At 40.9% G+C, this 15489-nt stretch overlaps 1 protein-coding gene across 7 annotated transcripts; it reads left to right on the forward strand.

The window, feature by feature from the left end:
• Positions 1-1114: 1114 nt before the first annotated feature.
• On the forward strand, positions 1115-15171 carry VDAC3 (voltage dependent anion channel 3). Of its 7 annotated transcripts, none has more exons than XM_065519166.1 (10): positions 1115-1651; positions 3198-3237; positions 3560-3628; positions 4442-4491; positions 8025-8177; positions 8967-9019; positions 11058-11285; positions 12576-12726; positions 14141-14198; positions 14645-15171. In XM_065519166.1, the coding sequence occupies exons 3-10, from the start codon at positions 3562-3564 to the stop codon at positions 14734-14736; spliced, it is 852 nt and encodes a 283-aa protein (XP_065375238.1). In that variant the 5' UTR covers positions 1115-1651; positions 3198-3237; positions 3560-3561; the 3' UTR covers positions 14737-15171. The 7 variants fall into 7 exon arrangements, with proteins under 7 accessions (XP_065375238.1, XP_065375239.1, XP_005563269.1 ...); XM_065519167.1 differs by having other exon boundaries at positions 1115-1171; positions 14141-14202; XM_005563212.3 differs by having other exon boundaries at positions 1115-1171.
• The last annotated feature ends 318 nt before the right edge of the window (positions 15172-15489 follow it).

A 15489-nucleotide genomic window follows, 5' to 3' on the forward strand; every position in this document is an offset into this window, starting at 1 on the left:
TTTGAAACCATATGAACATCCTCAACGGTCCATTGATCATTTCAGCCTGAATCAATTATTATTATGGTGGTTCCAAGATGATGATTTTCTGTATCTATCATCTATTCTACCTTTATTAGTTGGTCTTCTCCTCTACGGAAGAGCTTTTTCTCCTCCACATCCTCTCCCCTTGGAATTATCATCTCTCTAGGGGTTCAACATATTGCCTAGGCTTGTCTCAAACTCCATAATAATAATTGAACCACCATAATAATAATTGATTCAGGCTGAAATGATCAATGGACCGTTGAGGATGTTCATATGGTTTCAAAGTATCACTCCCATAGATTACTCACTAAAGAGAAAAGGCTACCTTCACATCAGAGAGATTGATCACTACTTGTGGGATCTTGAATCAATCACTTACTCCCTTGGGACCTATGTATTCTCATCCTTAAGAGATGACCTAAGAGTGACACTCTTGAAGCCTGGTCAGTCTGAAATGAAATTCCCATAAGGGGCTGGGGTGGGCTCAGGCCTGTGATCCCCGCACTCTGCGAGGCGCAGGAGGGCGGATCACTTATGCCGTGGACTTCAAGACCAGCCTGAGAAACAGGGAGATTCCTGTCTTTACAAAAAAAAAAAAAAAAGTAAACTAGCCGGAAGTAGTGGCGCTCGCCTGTGGACCCTCCTACTCAGGAGGCTGAGGCAGGAGAATGGCTTGAGCCCAGGAGGTCGAGGCGCCAGTGAGCCAAGATCTTGCCACTACACTCCGGCCTGCGTCATGCCTCAACCAGGGATCCGGCACACCGCCGCCTTTTCGCGGCCGCGCCCATGGCAACAGTAACTAGCAACCTCGCGCATTCTCGCGAGATTGAGTCCCCTCGCGGGCACAGGTGCGGTCCCCGGCCTCTTGCGCCTCCAGTTAACCCCACTGTGCACACCGGACCCTCCTGCGCATGCGCGCCGCGGAGCCGGACAGTTGGTGGTGCTGGCTCTGCCCGGCTGTTCGTCTCCGCGCCTTGCTCCGTAGCGCGCGACCGTGGCTCAACACGCCGGCGCACTGGCGCTCTGGTGGAGGCGCGGCGCGCAGGCGCAGCTGGGGGTGCGAGGCCGCGCAGGCGCGGACGGCGTTGATTTGAAGACCTTCAGCGTTGCCCGGGCAGAGCGGAGACAGGCCCTCGGGGTGGAGGTGAGGAGAACCGAGGCCGCGTGGGCTCCAGGCCCGGAGAGCGGTGGGCCACGGCCGAGCATAGTGCCAGGCGGGAGGCGGCCCTAACGGAGGCTCTGTGGGCAGAGAGCAGGCTACTGGGGCGCGGGCCGGGCGGGGCGCGGCGGACCGGGGCCGCTGGCTCCCGCCGGGACCCACCCCGGGCCACCTCAGGCGATGAAGCCGCAGCACGGCGGGGCAAGTGGCCTCCGGGCGCGGGCCGCGACCTCCCCCGCCGGCGTGTGGACCGCACTGTCCTCCCAGGGGTCAGCTAGAAAGGAGATCGGTTCTAGGGAAGTTGAATCCTCGAACCCCACACCCGTCCCCCTCCCGCCCCTGCCTTCCGGAATTGCTGTGGAGCATCAGGCCAGTCCTCCTCTCCTTACGGCCGACGGAGGGTGCCCTGCGTGCAATTCAAAACGGAGAAGCGAGGAACGAAACGGGCTCTGTACTGGCTGTCAAGTTAGTGGCTTTGTAAACCAGTAGTACCCGGCTAACGCCTCTCCCCGTCTGCGTCTCCTGCAGCCTCTGTGCATTGTGCACATCTATGGGCAGGTGCATTCTGTAGAGCTGGTGGAGACGTGTGGTTGTAGCTTTACTCTCGAGGAACATGAAGTTTCTGTTCTCGATTTTTGCTTGATCATACTAGCAGTGCATTTCCCATCAGAGTCATAGGCCGGAAAAAGCTTGAACTAGGCAGAATTGAGGTCAGTTAGTAAACTAAACCAGCTACGTGACTTTTGCATAGTATCTGGTACTGGTTTTGAAAAACAACAATATGCTGAAATATTTTAAATAGTCCCTAGACGTATATATGGTGCTTCTAAACACTTAAGTGTATCTTTTCTCGGCAGTATGAAAAACCAGACTGTAAAGCTTTAACATTTCTATTTCAATATATACTGCCTGCATTTCTATACTTACCTCCCAAATTACAGACTTCTGGCAAAATTTCAACAAATATCAACATCCGTTGTAATCATAAAGAGTAATATCAAATTGCAATTGGGATAATACTGGATAAAATTTCAACAAATATCAACATCCGTTGTAATCATAAAGAGTAATATCAAATTGCAATTGGGATAATATAAAAAGGCTAGAATTGATCACTTTAGTACAAAGGATTGAATTGTAAAATAATCGTTCCGTAAGTGAATTATGAAACCTTGTAGCTTAGAGCAAAGTTTTACTATGGAATGAGTCAGTATATTTATAGTACCCTTTGCTCTTTCATTTTTTTTCCTTTTTAGTTTTTTATACTAGTCTCTTTATATCATAGTGTCTGTCATATTTGATAGGTTTATGTTAAGGAACAAAATTTAAATGCATTCCCATTTAAGTGCATCATATCTATATGTTTGGTATGATGGGGTAGGCAGAAGCTTAGCAGGAGTCTAGATTAAGAGCTGGGCTATATATAAATAAATACGAGCTTAAATATGTAGATCATTCAGGCATAGCAATTGCAAGGGCTAGCTGATACTCTGGATTTTTCTGACTATGGGCTAATGGCACTGCTAGAGGTGGCTCTGTAACTGCTTAGACATAGCTTTTGAGTCTGCTAGAGGAATACAGAAGAACCTGCTGCAGGAAGATTTCCCATGATACAAAGAGGGCAAAGGAATGAGATATTCAGCAGTGTTGATAGCTCTCAGAATTTGATGTGAGGGTCATATTACCAGTAGCAAACCTGGGCAAATTTTTAGTAGGCAAGATGAAAACCCAAGGCACCTGAGATTTTTGAAGGCTTTAACTTCAGAGTTTACTACACTTTTGGTAAGCAGGTTGCTGCAGGTAGAATCTATCATATTTCTGGTTAATGGGTAAAATTATGGCACTTTTAAGAGCTTTGAGAGAAAATATATTCTAGATGAATACACTTCAATTCATATGGTAAATTCTTATTTTAAGAACTGAATTTCAGAGGAGAAAAATGTTAACCCTGAGGATTTTGATTGCATCTTTTAACAGTTTCTTCAAAAATTTCCATTGTTGTCTTATACAGGTCTTTGGTTTCATAAGAGCCTGAGAGAGATTTTTCTAAGGTAAATTTTGCATATATTTTTAAAAGAAGTCCAGTTTAACATAGCATCTTTTTCATCCTGTAAGAACTTACTTTTCTTTGAAATGCAATCAGAAAGATGACCTCTGAATCTCACGGGAAAACTGTTTTATTCTCAGTATTCTGGAAAGCTCTATTTTTTAAGGAGCAGATTGCCATCTCATACCTTTGATTGCGTTAAAGCATCAATGATACAAAGGAAGAGAACACTGTATACTTCTTCTCATAGGATGAAACAGCAGAACTGTGGGTGAATAAATACTAAATGGTTATTTTTATTCCTTTGCCCTGTTTTTCTTTATAAGATATGTGTAACACACCAACTTACTGTGACCTAGGAAAGGCTGCTAAGGATGTCTTCAACAAAGGATATGGTAAGTATGCTATTGTAACTTTACAATTTGGGGTAAAAGTTAGTGTTGAATGCCTACTGTGTGTAAATACTGTGCTAGTAAAATAAGGGTAAGTCAGCATTAATCCACTTCACAAGATTTAAGGGGATAACTATTAACAGGCTATTAGACCTCATTCTTTAGAGGTAGAACCCCTTTCAAGCGTTAAAAGCAATTATATACATATACAGATGGATATATATGTCCATATTTAATGTTACCTGTAATGTAGAATAATATATATAACATTTATGTCTTCTTTGTCTAGCCCTGGGGACAATTAAAGTAGGGGTAATACTTTTCCTCCCTCCAAACAATGGCATTGTTTTTATGAAAGTGACAACATAACTTTTGACTTATTTGAAGTAATGTGTATTGTGATCCTAAATATTATTTTTTAGGTTTTAAAATTTAACCTAAATTTTTGTGCTGTACATATTTGATTTTTTCTTATTAACTAGTAATGTTAGCTGTATATTTTGAGCAATATATACAGCAGCACACTATTTTCAGCAATTTTGATTCTTGGAATAGTGCATATTCCTTTCATTTATTTTTTTCTTTAACTTACATTTTAAAAGTATATCTTTATTCATTTTAAGGGCTTGAAAATTATACTGAATTTATTTGTTTATAATTCAGTTTCTTGAGGAACTCTCACCTAATGAAATTTTTCATATGAATACATTTTTCATATGAAAGGTACTATAGGCTATTTCATAATTTCTGAGTTGCAAAAACTGTAGTGAATGTCACATTTTGTACATTACTGTGTTTTTGTGTGTGCGTGTATAGGCTTTGGCATGGTCAAGATAGACCTGAAAACCAAGTCTTGTAGTGGAGTGGTGAGTATCTAATATATTTTTAATGGATGTAACATAATTAACTTAAAGGAATCTGTGTAAAATCATGACAGTTTAGTTACTTGAACCAGCACCATGCTGTCTTACCCACAGCTTTGTCCTCTCAGATTCCAAACAGCATTCTTAGCCAATTAAAATAAACAACCAAGTTGAATTCTTGAAGAGACCTTTTGTGTTTCTCAGAGTATACTACAGCTTTCACTCAGAAAATGTAGAATATATATTTTTTGACATGGGTCAAGAAATGTCAAAAAATATATACTTTCATGAATATGTATATGGGCACCAAAAACCTTACTTCTATGATAATGGATTCATGGAAATTTTATTAAGCTTTTACAAAAACAAATTAACTTTACTTTGCCCCTTTATGATTAGTAGAAACAAAATATATAAAATGTATTTCTGCATGTATGCATGTACATTATTCTACAGTTTTTAACTTATGTTTATAAAGTATTTTTTATTGGAAGTAAAGACTATAGTAAAGGCTATGTTGGCATATTTTCAAAGTATCATTAACAATAGCTTTTGACTGGGCATGGTGGCTCACACCTGTAATCCCAGCACTTTGGGAGGCCAAGGTGGGCGGGTCACGAGATTAGGAGTTCGAGACCAGCCTGGCCAACATAGCAAAACCCCGTCTCTACTAAAAATACAAAAATTAGCTGGGTGTGGTGGTACGCGCATAGTCCCAGCTACTCGGGAGGCTGAGGCGGGAGAATCGTTTGAACCTAGGAGGTGGAGGTTGCAGTGAGCCGAGACCAAGCCATTGTACTCCAGCCTGGGTGACAGAGTGAGACTTCGTCTTAAAAAAAAAAAAAAAAAAAAAAAAGGGGCCGGGCATGGTGGGCGAATCACGAGGTCAGGAGATCGAGACCATCCTGCCTAACATGGTGAAATGCTGTCTCTACTAAAAATACAAAAAATTAGCCAGACGTAGTGGTGGGCACCTATAGTCCCGACTACTTGGGAGGCTGAGGCAGGAGAATGGCGTGAACCTGGGAGATGGAGCTTGCAGTGAGCAGAGATCGCGCCACTGCACTCCAGCCTGGGCGACAACGCGAGACTCCGTCTCCAAAACAAACAAACAAAATTGGTTTTATTCAGTAAATTTCAGCTAGTAGGTTAAGTTTTGATTCATCTTACTCTGATTTCTTCTCATTGGCTGCATTGTTTTTGGTATTTATCCATTCAAACCCATGCAGATTTTATTTCTGGATGTATAATTAGAAGGACAAAGGCATGTGGAATTCTAATGATACTGCATATAATTATGGTTCGTGACCATCATTCTTTCCCTGGGTTTCTCTAGAGTAAATAAATATATATGCACCTACCTTACTAAGATGGGCACGCTGTGTATATAGTTCTGTTAAAATAGAAGAATCATACTCACTTTGTGTAGGTTCCAGAATTTGCTCGTTAGGTTTGTGTTGCAAAAATTATCAACTAAAATTTTATCTCCCTTTCATGCTGCTGTTGTGTGGTAATATTCATTCAGATGGTAAGAAAAAAAAGCTTATTTGTATGCTTGTTTTTATGGCTGCTTTTGGTTTCTGGTATTGATTTAGGATAAATTTCAATCATTGTTCCAAATTTCTTAGATTGTGTCTTGATATTTTTCTCATATGCCATCTACTTCACAGTAACATTTTTGTTTGTTTTGTTGCTTACTAAGCATTTAATGTAGAGCTATATGCATGTTATATGCATGTTACAAATGTGTTTTGCACTTGTTTGAACAAATTATGAAATTGGCCACAAACTGAATTGTGAATCATGAGCCTGGAACTCAACTTAGAACAATTCTAGCCTTTGTTTTTGAGATTTGTACCTGTGGCATTTTAGATTTGTGACAGACCTTCAAACTAAGAATTGATGCTGACAAGGGAGAAATGTAGACTACCCCTCTACCTTAATTTTGTCCATAAGGTTTTTCTAACACCAAAATTAAGATTTGCATTTGTTATACTTGTCAAGTTTGTGAAAAGTAAATGTAAAAAATAAAACACTAGATAGTTGGATCTACTAAAAGAAAAATGATTGTCACATTAAAATAATTATGTGAACAGGTAAACATGATTAACACGTTATCATTTTCTTACTAAGGCCTTCCCCTAAATGTGCAGCATGATACTGTCTTTGAAACCATTCTGTGTGGTGTTGATAAACAGATCATAGCTTCCCAGTTGTCTCATCTGCCTGTAGAACTAGAGGTAGGGGGCAGGGTATTTGTTAAGGAGAGGATTCATGTTGCAGGCAGTGAAAAAGACTGGTCAGGGTTGGCAGCATCTCATTACTGTTGGCAGGATTTCAGAAATGCTCCCTAAAACAGGACCAATCAGAATGTTTTTTCTTGACAGTTCATAGATTGTCAGTGACAGGTGCTGACTGCTTTCTGCAGAAGGAGGTCTATTTCTAATTGCTTATTGTCATATGACTTAAAGGACACTGAACTAGGGCAAAGGATGTATTTTAAATCATTCATAGTAACTGTTTGATAGAAGGCACTCTTAAAGGTAGACAGGATATAAAGGGGGAAAGAAGGATAAATTATAGCATTCCACTTTATTTTGAAAAATGGGTAGTACTTTCAAATATTGAAATTGTCTAAGCAGAAGTTTTGCGGTTTTGCACACAAAAGCGTTAAAGTTTTCACAGCAGTGTGACTGTACTTAATGCCACTTCACTGTACACTTAAAACATTATTAAAATGGTAAAATTTATGTTAAATGTATTTACCACAATAAAATAATACATATTTTTTTAAAGGAAGTAGTAAAGTGTTGACCCTATTAAAAAGGAAGAGGGCAGTATTTTGGAATTTTTAAGGACCTTGAAATTAACTGATAGTTTGAAACATATAGCAGAGAACCGATAATCTTTTTTTAGGTCATGAAAGTAAAATGTTTAAGATGCAATATTTTTGGTCTTTTTAGTAAAGGCATTTGTTTTCAGTAAAGATACCTCTTTTTTAAAGGAGAGAATTTAAGATTTCCATTTAGTAAGAGAGTATATGGAAAAAGAAATATCAGTAAGAGAAGTAGAATAATGGAAAGATCTGAAACTGGTATTGAGACAGGTCTCACTCTGTTTCCCAGGCTAGGGTGAAGTGGCATGATCTCGGCTCACTGCAACCTCTGCCTCCTGGACTCAGGCTGGGACTATAGTCGTGTGCCATCATGCCTGGCTAATTTTTTGTATCTTTTGTAGAGATGGGGTTTCGCCATGTTGCACAGGCTGATCTCGAGCTCCTGGACTCAAGGGATCCACTTGCCTTGGCCTCCTAACATGCTGGGATTACAGGCGTGAGCCACTGCGCCTGGCGGAACTGGTTAAAATATTTAGGGACTGGAAAAGCAAGGGGAAAGGAGGAAAGAAGTTTCTCTAGAATAGGGCTGTGGCAAACAGTAAATGGTATTGTTTCTGATGCATTGAACACTGCCTTCCAAAGTGAGTATTTTCTATTTGATGAGCTAATTTTAAAGTAATTATTTTTTCTTGCTTACCAGGAATTTTCTACTTCTGGTCATGCTTACACTGATACAGGGAAAGCATCAGGCAACCTAGAAACCAAATATAAGGTCTGTAACTATGGACTTACCTTCACCCAAAAATGGAACACGGACAATACTCTAGGGACAGAAATCTCTTGGGAGAATAAGGTAAGAGAAAGCATTAGAAGTTATTCATAGGTTCAATTTATCTTGTAGACTGAATGATGAACATACCTCAAATATAATCAAAAGAGATCTTACAACCTATCTAGTAGCCATATTTTTTCTCTGCATGTGGCCTTTTTTGATGTCTTATGTTTCTAGAAAATAAGGCTTTGTTTGTGACTACTCTGATTATTACATTACATCTTTGTTCTGACTGGTTCTGTGTTACACAGCTGAGCTTCTCCTGGGTAGAACAAACTATTTGCGGAAATTTGGTTTAGTTTTGTAATTGTTGTAAAATTGGCTTGACAGAAAAATTCTTCTAAAATGTTCTCATGTTTTCAAGGAGAAAATCTATTAGATATTTGTCAAGTGCCTACTCTGTACAGGGCACTGTTTTTGATATAGACGCCATGTATAGATAATGTACATGCAAAACTGAGCAAAATGACTTAGCTTGCTTGTTAAATGTCAGGTTATCTCATTGCCACTCTTTCAAGAAGGTATCAAGATGATTTTGTTGTATGAGAATTCTGTTTGGTTTTGAACTGTATTTTATGTAACTTGTTAAAATAGGATTTGCCCCATTTTTTGGTGAGAGAACCATGATGAAGGCTGGGGTGAGGGGACAGGAGGATGGAGAGCTCACTTATTACATAATTTAATATTTTGCTTTCTTGAATGACTTCTTTTTTTTGTTAAAGAACTTAGAGGAGACTTTAGTATTGGTTTCTTCAGTTGGATAAATGATTGAAAATTACTAATTATTTATTTTAAATCTTTGTTTTTCAGTTGGCTGAAGGGTTGAAACTGACTCTTGATACCATATTTGTACCGAACACAGGGTAATTGTTCAAATCCTATTTCCTGAAATGTTTTTGGAGGCTGAAGGGGTAGAGAACTTTAGAATAAGAAGATATAGTACAAAGTTCAGAGGCAGGAAGAACTTAGAAGGTTGCTATAAGGAATATTGGAGACCTTGTATATGTAGTACAGATAAAGGAAGATCCCTCCCCCCCAAGGCAGGATGAACAATTTGAAAACTGAATAGATGAACAAAAATGTATAAATCTATTTCAGAGAGACACATAGTAGAAAAAATTTAGGAGCTAGGAGAGTCTTGAGACCATAGATGAATCTTAAGCAATTCTGAAGTTTGATGGACGTGGTATTCTGCTGAAAAAGTTAATTCCTTTTGGCTGGGCGCGGTGGCTCACGCCTGTAATCCCAGCACTTTGGGAGGCCAAGACGGAAGGATCACGAGGTCAAGAGATCGAGACCATCCTGGCTATCAAGGTGAAACTAAATATCTACTAAAAAATACAAAAGCTTAGCCAGGAGTGGTGGTGGGCATCTGTAGTCCCAACTACTCAGGAGGCTGAGGCAGGAGAATGGTGTGAACCCCGAGAGGCGGAGCTTGCAGTGAGCTGAGATCGCGCCACTATACTCCAGCCTGGGTGACAGAGCAAGACTCCCTCTCAAAAAAAAAAAAAAAAAAAAAAAAAAAGAAAGTTAATTCCTTTTTTTTTTTTCTCACCCTATCTTATGGTGCTGAAAAGTTAATTTCTTAAGAGGGTGATCTCCTGGCTCTCAAATGCTATAATGATTAGTTCTGCTGCCTACTTGATTTCTTAGCCTCTGTAAATCCCCCAACGTCTTGGCCTCAATTTCCTCATGTGAAAAAAGGGGGATTGTGTCATTTCCTATCTGCCTAATGTGGGTCTATGCTATCTGAAGGATGGAGGTGCTAGGTGAATGCAAAGTGACATTTGTCTCAGCCGTAACAACAGGTGTGTTCTTTCTGTCACACACCTCAGTTATCTTTCGGACAAATATTATTTTCTTTTTTCTTTTTTTTTGAGATGGAATCTTGCTGTGTCGCCCCAGCTGGAGTGCAGTGGCGCTGTCTCAGCTCACTGCAACCTCTGCCTCCTGGGTTCAAGCAATTCTCCTGCCTCAGCCTCCCAAGTAGCTGGGACTACAGGCACGCACCACCACACCCAGCTAATTTTTGTATTTTTAGTAGAGACGGAGTTTTACCATGTTGGCCAGGATGGTCTCGATCTCTTGACCTTGTGATCCACCCATCTCAGCCTCCCAGAGTGCTGGGAATACAGGTGTGAGCCACCGTGCCTGGCCTAATTTCATTTTTTTGATATCATCCTTCATAAAAGCACACTTCTCTCCATGATAGGTTAATAATGTGTATTGGGGATTAACTCTTTGTGGCATTTGGCATTTGGAAACATTTAAAGAGATTTGGCTTCTCATACGTCTGTATATGTACATCTTCAGATTATTAATTTGGCAGTGAAGTGTCTCATTCATTCTTGTTTTTTTTTTTTTTTTTTTTTGAGATGGAGTGTTGCTCTGTCACCAGGCTGGAGTACAGTGGCATGATCCTGGCTCACTGCAACCTCTGCCTTCCAGGTTCAAGCGGTTCTCCTGCCTCAGCCTCCTGAGTAACTGGCACTACAGGCGTGTGCCACCACACCCAGCTAATTTTTGTATTTTTAGTAGAGACGGGGTTTCACCATGTTGGCCAGAATGGTCTCAATCTGACCTCGTCATCTGCCCACCTCGACCTCCCAAAGTGCTGGGATTACAGATGGGAGCCACTGCGCCCAGCCTCTTACTCATTCTTGTACTTCTGTTCATGCCTTTACGAAATAAATCATGAAGTATCCTGTCATTTGAACTTATAATGAGTAATATATTTGTAGAACTAGGTCATTTGAAATGTTTTTAATATATATGTGGCATGTAGCAAAACAATATTTACACTGGGAGATGAGAGAGAGGATCTTACTCCAAAAATTCTTAGACAATAGTAAAAACTCATGTTGTTTTCATCATTTTTGTTTGTTTGTTGGTTTGTTGCAGAAAGAAGAGTGGGAAATTGAAGGCTTCCTATAAACGGGATTGTTTTAGTGTTGGCAGTAATGTTGATATAGATTTTTCTGGACCAACCATCTATGGCTGGGCTGTGTTGGCCTTCGAAGGGTGGCTTGCTGGCTATCAGATGAGTTTTGACACAGCCAAATCCAAACTGTCACAGAATAATTTCGCCCTGGGTTACAAGGCTGCAGACTTCCAGCTGCACACACATGTGTGAGTGTTTATAATTTATTCCTTAGTGTCATTGCAGTTGCCCAAAAGATTGTTGCCATTAGCATACTGAGAGGTGATGGTGCTTAGATTTAGCATGTCTTGGTGAATATCCATCCTTGTGGTGCTATCCTCATAGCAAAACCTTGCCAGGAGGCTGGTGCATGTGGTGTGCAGGCTGTGCTGCTGGTGGTCACTGGCCCCTCAGCCTACACCCCAAACTTCAGGAAGCTCTAGTCTCTGTAGAAGAACCACTGGGATAGAGGGAGCCCAGAGCATGGCTTACCTCATGGTAAGATGACCCTTTGGAGATGTTACTGCTTCCTCTGCTCCCCTCTTATCTTGACAGTATGTGGAAGCAGGTCTGTTTGGGTCACCAACAACAACCACCAAATTGATTCGAGCATCCTGGGACATCCCAGTAATTCTGTGGAGGTTTCAGGTATTCTTGGTTGGAACCCAGGTACCGCTAATGCATTCAGAAGTAACAGGTGCTCTGAAAGAGTCCTGGGATTCAGCTATGTAGGCCGAACCATGTTGGCGGGATGAATCGGAACTTTTACATAGTATTTTATGTTGGGCCTACTGGATGCTGCTCCTGTACCAGGAAGAAGCAGCAAAGGGCAAACTGTGTTTTTAAACTGTCGCAGATTCCTCTCTGCTAGATGCTCTAATTCACTTAATGATGGCTAAAACAAAGGCAAGCAGTGGTACAGACAGACAGTTACTGAAATTGATGAAACAGTATTACCAGGAAAACCGTGAAAACCCAAGGACTCATCTCTGGCATGCTTGAAAGCAATAACTAAGGTGGTTTGCTGGAGCAGTGCACCCTAGGTATTGTAGGAGGGTGCTTTGTAACTGTAGGATTGTGTTTCAAAGGAAATCCAGAATTGGTTTTATTCCTGTACCTCTACCTTTTTATTTTTTTTGCAGAATCTTTATTGAACTCTACTTTGAAGTTTCTAAGTTCTATGAACTTCTCAGAGACCTATAGATTATACTTACCTGAGGTGTCTGCCTTTGTGCTTAATTGAATTGTCTTAAGAAACTCACATCATGTGGAGGAGCCAAGTAAATGGATCAAGTGTTACGTTTTAATTAAGCAGTCATTACTGGCATAGCTGGATTTAGTTCTGTGTTTTGTTTAGTAGTCATTTATGCTAGAAATTTGCTGAAATCTATAGTTACAAAATGGGATCCTTGTTTAGATAGTCTTAGAATTTGTTTTCATACCATAATAACAATGGTACAAACTAGATATTTATGACGTTTTCTTATCTATGAAAACAGGAACGACGGCACTGAGTTTGGAGGTTCTATCTACCAGAAGGTTAATGAGAAGATTGAAACATCCATAAACCTTGCTTGGACGGCTGGGAGTAACAACACCCGTTTTGGCATTGCTGCTAAGTACAAGCTGGATTGTAGAACTTCTCTCTCTGTAAGAATGTGCTGCCAGATTGGATCTGCTCTTATGTTTGTGTCTAACTTTTCAGTGAATGTTGTGATATGAGTGTAGCTTGCTTGTTCTTTATTAACGTTAATAAGCCAGCTCATTGTGTAGTGAAAAGAATATAATATGGCCAGGCACAGTGGCGCACGCCTGTAATTCTAGCACTTTGGGAGGCCGAGGTGTGTGGATCACCTAAGCTCAGGAGTTCGAGACCAGCCTGGCCAACATGGTGAAACCCTATCTTTACTAAAAATACAAAAATTAGGTGGGCGTGGTAGGGGACACCTGTAGTCCCAGCTACTAGGGAGGCTGAGGCAGGAGAATTGCTTGAACCTGGCAGTTGCAAAGATTGCAGTGAGCCAAGATCACACCATTGCTCTCTAGCCTGGGTGACAGAGTGAGAGTCTATCTCAAAAAAAAAAAAAAAAAATTATGCTTGAAGTCAGGACATAGGGGTTCTTCTGTGCCAAGCTCTTCCTGTATATTTGTTGTCTGACCTTCTCAAGTCATTTTATCACTTTGGCCTTAGAATTTTCTTACTTGGAAATTCATGAGATTAGATGACTATTTCTGTTGCTATAGTAACTCTTATTAAAAATAACACTGAGCTCTTAAATTTCATGTACTGTGCTAAAGGCTTTACGTATATTATGTCATTTAACCCTCACAACCACTCCATGTGGCAAGTAGTGTTATCCTCATCCCTGTTATACTGATGAGAAAACTGAGCCTTAGAAAGGTCAGCTAACTTGCCCAAGGTCACGTAGTAACTGGCAGTGCCACAGTTTGAACCTAGATCTGTTTTTCTGTCACCCGAGTTCATGCTGTAACCACTGTGAGAGATTGTCAGCTGGTATCTCAGGGAATTCAGGGTGTTTGGTTGTGTAGTGTTTAAAAATTTTGCTGGAGGCCTTGAAGCATGCATTCTTAAGGTACGTCCCACCCATACAAGTCCTGCTGACTTTAAAGATCAGTAATTCTGGCCCGGCACGATGGCTCACGCCTGTAATCCCAGCACTTTGGGAGGCTGAGGCGGGGGATCACCTGAGGTCAGGAGTTTGAGACCAACCTGGCCAATATGGTGAAACCCCATCTCTACTAAAAATACAAAATTAGCTGGGCATGGGGATGCATGCCCGTAATCCCAGCTACTTGGGAGGCTGAGGCAGGAGAATGGCTTGGACCCGGGAGGCGGAGGTTGCAGTGAGCTGAGATCGTGCCATTGCACTCCAGCCTGGGTAACGAGAACGAAACTTCATCTCAAAAAAAAAAAAAAAATCAGTAATTCCAGATTGGCCCTAGGGTGCTTTTAGCGTTGGAAACCTGATGCACAAAGTGATAGTTGTATTGGACTGATCTGTAATTCACTGTTTTATGTTATTATTCTATCTCTTAATCTTAGGCTAAAGTAAATAATGCCAGCCTGATTGGACTGGGTTATACTCAGACCCTTCGACCAGGTAAGTAAAGGAATTAGTAACAGAGGGTCTGGGGTGGAAAGCGATAGAGGAAAAAAATGAAAATAACCTGCAGAACAACCTATAGTCACTGTAAGTTGATTCGGACCATTTTGTAACATTTGGTTGTTCAGAAAGAAAACAAAACAGATCAAATACTTTTTCATTAAAAAAGTATGTATTTCTGACTATGATGTGGTCACTCTGGCCTTTTGAGTTTGGTTGATCACTCATTGCCCTTAACCCTGAACTTCAGAGAAAGTTTGCCATGATCATGCGTTCCTCATTACACATCAGATGGTTATAAATAACCGATTGAGTAATAGCTGTTTGCTTATAGCTCTTATACCCAGCTACAATCCACACCATTGATTCCATCTGTTGTTTCTAGAAAGTTCAGATCTAATTGTTACTTGTTACAAGTGATTGTGGTGTTTTCTTCTTCCTAGGAGTCAAATTGACTTTATCAGCTTTAATCGATGGGAAGAACTTCAGTGCAGGAGGTCACAAGGTTGGCTTGGGATTTGAACTGGAAGCTTAATGTGGTTTGAGGAAAGCATCAGATTTGTCCCTGGAAGTGAAGAGAAATGAACCCACTGTGTTTTGGCCTTAAAATTCTTCTGTGAAATTTCAAAAGTGTGAACTTTTTATTCTTCCAAAGAATTGTAATCCTCCCCACACTGAAGTCTAGGGGTTGCGAATCCCTCCTGAGGGAGGCGCTTGAAGGCATGCCTGGAAGTTGTCATGTTTGTGCCATGTTTCAGTTCAGTTCTGCAGTGTTATTAAATGTGTTCCTCAGCGACAGTGTAGTGTCATGTTAGAGGAGACGATCTGACCCTCCAGTTTGTACATCACGTCCTGCATGTCCCACACCATTTTTTCATGACCTTGTAATATATTGGTCTCTGTGCTATAGTGGAATCTTTGGTTTTGCATCAGAGTAAAATAAAATAAACCCATCACATTTGGAACATAACTGCTCATCTGACTTGCTGGTGGTGGTTTTCTTACCTTTGATGTGATTTGTTTTAAGAAGCACTTTCACAGGCAAGATTTGTGTCTAAAGTGTCGGGGCTGCCGCCAGTCCCTTTCACTTCACTGAGCCCTGCTCTGTCTGCTCTTGCTCTCACAGGGCAGGCTGAGGAAGGAAGCAGTGAACATGGTTGTGCTGGGGAGCGGCACATCTGTTGTGCTTGTGGTGTGATAGGGTCGCATCACCCCAGGAGTTGTGTGCAGCTGCTGAGAAAGTGTGGGTGTGAGTGGGTGAAAAGATGGTTGAGGGAAGAGTGCATTT

This window comes from Macaca fascicularis, chromosome 8 (assembly GCF_037993035.2).
Source record: "Macaca fascicularis isolate 582-1 chromosome 8, T2T-MFA8v1.1".
Lineage (NCBI taxonomy): Eukaryota > Metazoa > Chordata > Mammalia > Primates > Cercopithecidae > Macaca > Macaca fascicularis.

What these genes read in the sequence shown, in the direction of transcription:
- VDAC3 (XM_065519166.1), top strand. Translation starts at nt 3,562, where the DNA reads ATGTGTAACACACCAACTTACTGTGACCTAGGAAAGGCTGCTAAGGAT. An exon ending in AAATCTCTTGGGAGAATAAG is followed by an intron (nt 8,178 to 8,966) that starts GTAAGAGAAAGC and finishes TTTGTTTTTCAG; the next exon opens with TTGGCTGAAGGGTTGAAACT. An exon ending in TTCCAGCTGCACACACATGT is followed by an intron (nt 11,286 to 12,575) that starts GTGAGTGTTTAT and finishes CTATGAAAACAG; the next exon opens with GAACGACGGCACTGAGTTTG.